We start from the raw sequence: 6,000 nt of genomic DNA, 5'->3' as shown, positions 1-6,000 counted from the left end.
CCCCCTAGCGGCCACATCTTTTGACATAAAGAGCTCAAATTTGACACACTTACGTATTTTTACGTGAAAATTACAGGAAAATTATAGCGAACTTGATTCGGATTAATTTACATAGCGTTGTCAAGGAAAAATCAAAAATTTCGAAAAAAATGATTTATTCTCCCTAGCGCACACAATATTCAATCCAGACTGTTCATACTTGCTGTAAAACTCAATTTTTGCGTGAAAAATACAGGGAAAAAATGTAAGCGCGATTGGAGTTGATGATCAATTTTTATCAAATTTTTGAAGAAAAATGATAAATTTCAGAAAAAAATGTATTTTTCCGCAAAAAACGAAAAAAGTTTTTCTACAGTGATTCAAATTTATATATTTTGACGTATTTTTACGTGTAGATTACAAAAAAAATATAGCGAGGATGATTGGAGTTGATTTTTCTGGAATTAATAAACAAATTTTATTTTTTAGATAACTTTCGATTTTTCCTTGACAAGCAGCTACTAGCCTTATATCAATATCTTAAGTTTTATCTCTTTTTGACTTAGAGAGATAAAATTTAATATTCAATATATTTTTAAAATGTAAATACAATAAAAATATTGCGAGTTGAAATAAAATTATGTTTCTTATATTTTTTTAGTAAAATATTTTTTAAAAAATAAAATCGGACAAGTGCGAGTTACACTCGCACTGAAATCGAGGGTTCCGTACTCGAAGCGAACTTATTTGGTATAAAAACAAATGTTTAAAAAATATGTGTTGTATGACAACTAATATAAGTGATACGAAGAGGAACAATTTTCTTGAATTTTACAAAATTGTTCCTTTTTGTATCACTTATAATAGTTGTCATACAACACATATTTTTTAAACATTTGTTTTTATACCAAATAAGTTCGCTTCGAGTACGGAACCCTCGATTTCAGTGCGAGTGTAACTCGCACTTGTCCGATTTTTTAAATATTCATGTGGTGAAATTTTGTTCACATTATTATCAGTTGGACGAATTATTTTCTTTTCACTAGTGTCATTTAGAGAATGTTTAATTTTTAAATCTTGTGTTAATAGAACTCTGTTAATATTATTACTGGGAATATACACGGAGAAAATCTGAAAGCAATGAGTATTTTTTCTCATAGCACTGGCTACTGTGTATACCAAAAAATTAAATTTCAAAACTCTGAATGTTCTCCACACAGCACTGAATGCTCTGCAGAAAATAATCACAACTTTTTTTGACAGTAAACAGAGTTTCGTTTCATATTAGTTGACAACAGATTATTCAGAACTACAAATGTAGCAATAAATTTTTTGCTCGAAGTCGTGACTGCTGCTCTCACAGCTCTGAGTACTGTGCAGAATTATTTTTTAGAATTTAGAAAACAAAGGAACGTTTAACGTCAATTTAAAAGAAGATAGCCATAGTTATTTTTTCTTTTCAAATATTGATTTTAATTGACATGTTTATAAACAGTTAATGAATAATAGATATAAAGAAATGAAGACTTCAAAAAGTCTTTTTGAAAACTATCGCTTTTTTTTAATTTTTCAGTTATGTAGCAAATAAAGTTATTATACAATAATGAAATAATAAATAATTATTTTTAAAATGAATTATTATAGGTAAATTTTAAATATTTATTTGTATTTCACAAGTTTTAAGATTTTAAGATTTCTTGGATTTCTTAAGATTTCTTGTCAAATTACAACCTAATCTAAATTTATAGATAATTATGATTAAAAAATATTAAGTTTCAACATTATTAATTTAAATATTTATCTCATGAAGTAATAAAAATTATTATTTCTTACGTTTATTAATAAAAAGTAATTTGTTTAATATTATTAAAGTTTATTACTTCTTATTTAATTAAATATAAATAATTTTAGTCAAATAATCTGTTTTTCATAAAAATATAAGAAAACATCTAAAATTGATTAAAATAGTCTTGAACGCTTGTTTAAAATTGTTATTTATTTTTTATTAAAGGTTAAATGTTCTTTTATTTTTTTAATCCTAAAAAATAATTCTACACAGTACTCAGAGCTGTGAGGAAAGCAGTCACGACTTCGAGCGAAGAATTTATTGCTATATTCCTAGCTTTGAAAACTCTGTTGTCCATTAATATAAACCGAAATTCTAATAACTGTCAAAAAAATAGTGATTATTTTCTGCAGAGCATTGAGTGCTGTGCAAAAAACATTCAGAGTTTTGGAATTTAATTTTTTGGTTTCCACAGTAGCCAGTGATGTGAGAAAAAATACTTAGTGCTTTCAGATTTTCTCCGTGTAATTACTAAAAATATAATTGTTATGTTCCTGAGTTCAATTTATAAAAATACGGTTCTAATCATTCTCTATTATCGAATTCCTATTGTGAGACGTTCTTACTGTCGGAAAATGATTTAAGCGGTTATTTTCAAACATTGACTTAAAATGGTTTCTCATTTTGATATTATCAGTTTTATAATTTAAACGGTTTGGCATTACGTTAAATAATATAGATGTTGCAAATGCTATTACATATACTCCACACTCAACACTACCAAAAGGTTGTTGATCAACAGCTTCAAAAACTACTGTTGGTTGAAAGGGAACAATCTAATTAAATATTTTATTTGATGCACATTTAAACACCCCTCCTTAAGGCTATCAAAAATATAAAGCCTTTCACTATCGTAATAGACACAAATTCAGTGACCATAATTGTTATTACCGCTAAAAAGTATTTGAATATGTTTATCACCTTCTCTAATTGGGACAAGAAAATCAAGCATTTATACATACAAAGCACTTTGCATATTGAAAAAAGAATTGGAATATTTTCTTAATAAATCTTCAAATTTGTACATATGCATGTAATTTAACAATTTATTTCTGTTTTCAATAATTTTTAAATCTTTATCAATTAAAATAACATACTCTTTTATGTTGGCCATAGTATAGTTCGTTTAATTTTATTTTTGATTCATGAAAATCTAAATATCTTTAATCCTTTTGCTCACGCTCTCTAATATAACCAATTTTCCCTTTTATTAAATATAACCAATTTTGTCTTTAATTCAATACAACCAATTTTACCTTTTATTAAATATAACCAATTTTTCCTTTAATTCAATACAACTAATTTTACCTTTTACTAAATATAACCAATTTTTCCTTTAATTCAATATAACCAATTTTTACTTTAATCCAATATAACCAATTTTGCCTTTTATCCAATAAAACTACAACATTTATTATATAGAAAAAAAGGATGTACCAACTCTTGGCCAATAGAACCTTTGTTAATGAAGATTAACTCTGAGTACATAATGAAATGTACTGTAGGTTTACATTGACATCGGTACGTCTGACGTCTCGAAATTTTTTCCGTGTATTATCACATGGAAATATAAAGATAAAAGTCAAGAATTGAAGAGGTAATGTATATCTTTCTTTCTCACATCAAGGAATATAAGATATAAACATTTTCATTTAATATTTCATTTCTCTATCTAGAGGATTCAAAATAACATAAGAATATCTTCACCTAAAAATCTTACTCTTCTTTTTTTCTGTTTTCAAAATAAAAAAAAATGTATGTACCAGTATTAGACCCTCAGAACAATTACCACAAACAATACCAATCCTTGAACAATAGAGCCTTTGTTAATGAAGATTAATTCTGAGGGGCCAGGTAATAATTTTAAAATTTTTTTATTAAAATTTTCTGGGGCTCTAATACAGGTAGGGGAGAGTGATAAACAGTGGGACAGTTTAAACAGTAGGACACTTTAATTTTCTGAAAAACTAATTAAAGAAACTCGGTCAAAATTTAAATGTAAACCATGTTTATGACAACATACTATCTCCAAAAATTTTAGCCACATTGATTCATTATTTACAAAGAAAATTGAAAAAAACTGTTTTTGACGTTACGGAGTAAATTTTTTCTTGAAATACAATGCTGATTTTTATATAGATAGGACAGTTTTAAAAAAAGTGTAATTGTTACTTCCTTTACTCATGTTTTTAAGTATAATATCCAATAATTTAAATATTTTAAAATGTTACAAACAATTTTTATTTAAATGATTTCTTGAGATTTCTTAATTTAAACAGTGGGACATTAAACACAGGGACAGGCAAAAATTTAAGTTTATGAAACGTGGATTTTGGCAACACTAATTATAAGTTGTGTCAGCTATACGCATGCGCATTTATACTTACAGAGCGACTAAAAATGTGATTTTTTTATAATAAAAAACATTAAAAAATTCAAAATTTATTATTATTACAATTATTGTTCGGCAACATTTGAAAAATAACACTTGATAAGAGAACGACTATTCAATATTTCTGATTTAAATAATGAGACGATCCACGCAGGCTCAATGCGAGGGCCCTCATGGATCATCCCATTAGTATTTTCCAAAAAAATAGCCGTTGATTTTAGGGCTCGAGCGATTATTTTTCCACACTGGAGATCAAAATTTTATTCAAATATTTCCTTCCATACAATATTTTTTATATCTTTAAATTCTTCAGTATCAATTTCTACATTATTATTTGGATTTTTACATCGGGAAAGAGCTACATATAATTGACCGTTCGAAAATAAAGGTCTCCTGAAATATATTCCTACATTTTCAAAACTGTGGCCTTTATTTGGCCGTATTTTATTGCACAAGCTAAAACTATTGGAAATTGTCTTCTATATAGAATAAATGGTAAATTTGAAAATTCTCCAGAATCTCAAGCTGCTTCTACAATAGGTACAATTTGTGTTGCACAAGTGCAAATAAATTGTACTTGGTTGTGCGCGCATCGTAGTACCAACTGTCGCGAGTTACAGCAAGAAATGGTTGTCTCCAGTTTGGATTAAAATGTGCAGAGTGTGTTGATTGGAAACTAAACCATTGGAGTTGTATTTATTTTTTAAAATTTTTTAACGACATGGATGACATTAACCTTTTTTTAATTAAATTGATTAAAAAAGAACCTGTCATTTTTGACAAATCGTCGAATTATTATAAAGATGTCACAAGGAAGAGAGAAGCTTGGGAGAGGATAGTGAAGCAGTTCAATGACAATACTGGGTGCAATGTTGCAGGTAATTATGTTTACCCATAATGCATAATTTTAATATATATACTGTTGTAAACAGTTTTTTTAGTCTTCTTAAATCACTTTGTTTTTTAAGACTTATATGTTACGCTTCGCGAAGAAAATAACCTAAGTAAATTATTTGAAGGTTATGTTTGTGTCAGTTTAAAATTGATTAAATTTATTTGATATCGCTCATTTCTCCACTGATAATTTGGCCAGTAGAGGAATGAACTCATTCCTCCACTGGCTAAACCACCACCAGTGCCTAGTGTACAATAATACTATTTCACCGAAGGCGTTGGACAAAATATTTTATAGCGCTTTTCTTGAAAACACATTTTTTCAAAGATATATTTCATCCTTTTTATAATTTTTAATATGTGTCCTTTTTTTAATGCAGTGAAGCAAGCACAAGGAAGGTGGCGAATTTTGAAGGAAAATTATTCAAAAGAAAGAGCTGCGTTCAAGCAGCATACTCCATCAGGATCCGCTGCACAACGCGAACCAGAATGGATATATTTAAATGATATGTCCTTTATGGAGCCTATAGCTGAGCACATGTTGTAAGGATATAATAATAGAATTCATTATTATATTAATGTTTATAATAATAATAATAATAATAATTGTCTTTCAGCACTGTCGAATCCTTTGGCGGAGCGTACTCTGCAGTAGAGGAAGAACGAGAAGAAGAAGAAGAAGAAGAAGAGATGGAAGAAGAAGAAGACGAAACAGAGAACGAAGGTGGAAATATATTTTTTTATTTAATACAGGCCTCTGATTATACGTTTTTTTCGACTTTATAATACTTCTTTCAATGAATGCGACTTTTCTAGACTTTAATAAATCCAGATTAAATTAAGTACAATTTTGGTAGTGGGTTTAAAAAGAACCACAATCTCTGTGAAC

At 27.9% G+C, this 6,000-nt stretch overlaps 1 protein-coding gene across 1 annotated transcript in view; it reads left to right on the top strand.

Annotated features, from left to right (window-relative positions):
* The first annotated feature begins 4,920 nt into the window (after positions 1-4,920).
* Positions 4,921-6,000, top strand: part of LOC127279031 (transcription factor Adf-1-like) — a 259,928-nt gene continuing 258,848 nt past the window's right edge. Inside the window, exons 1-3 of the mRNA XM_051301117.1 lie at positions 4,921-5,095; positions 5,492-5,654; positions 5,729-5,835. Of these exons, the coding sequence (XP_051157074.1) occupies positions 4,939-5,095; positions 5,492-5,654; positions 5,729-5,835 (427 nt within the window). The 5' untranslated portion in view covers positions 4,921-4,938. The remainder of the gene's footprint in view (positions 5,096-5,491; positions 5,655-5,728; positions 5,836-6,000) is intronic.

This window comes from Leptopilina boulardi, unplaced genomic scaffold (genome assembly GCF_019393585.1).
Source record: "Leptopilina boulardi isolate dan_hultmark-lab unplaced genomic scaffold, ZJU_Lbou_2.1 LbouV2_213, whole genome shotgun sequence".
Classification (NCBI taxonomy): domain Eukaryota; kingdom Metazoa; phylum Arthropoda; class Insecta; order Hymenoptera; family Figitidae; genus Leptopilina; species Leptopilina boulardi.
The sequence above is the reverse complement of the archived record's forward strand: the minus strand, read 5'-3'. Positions and strand labels throughout refer to the sequence as shown.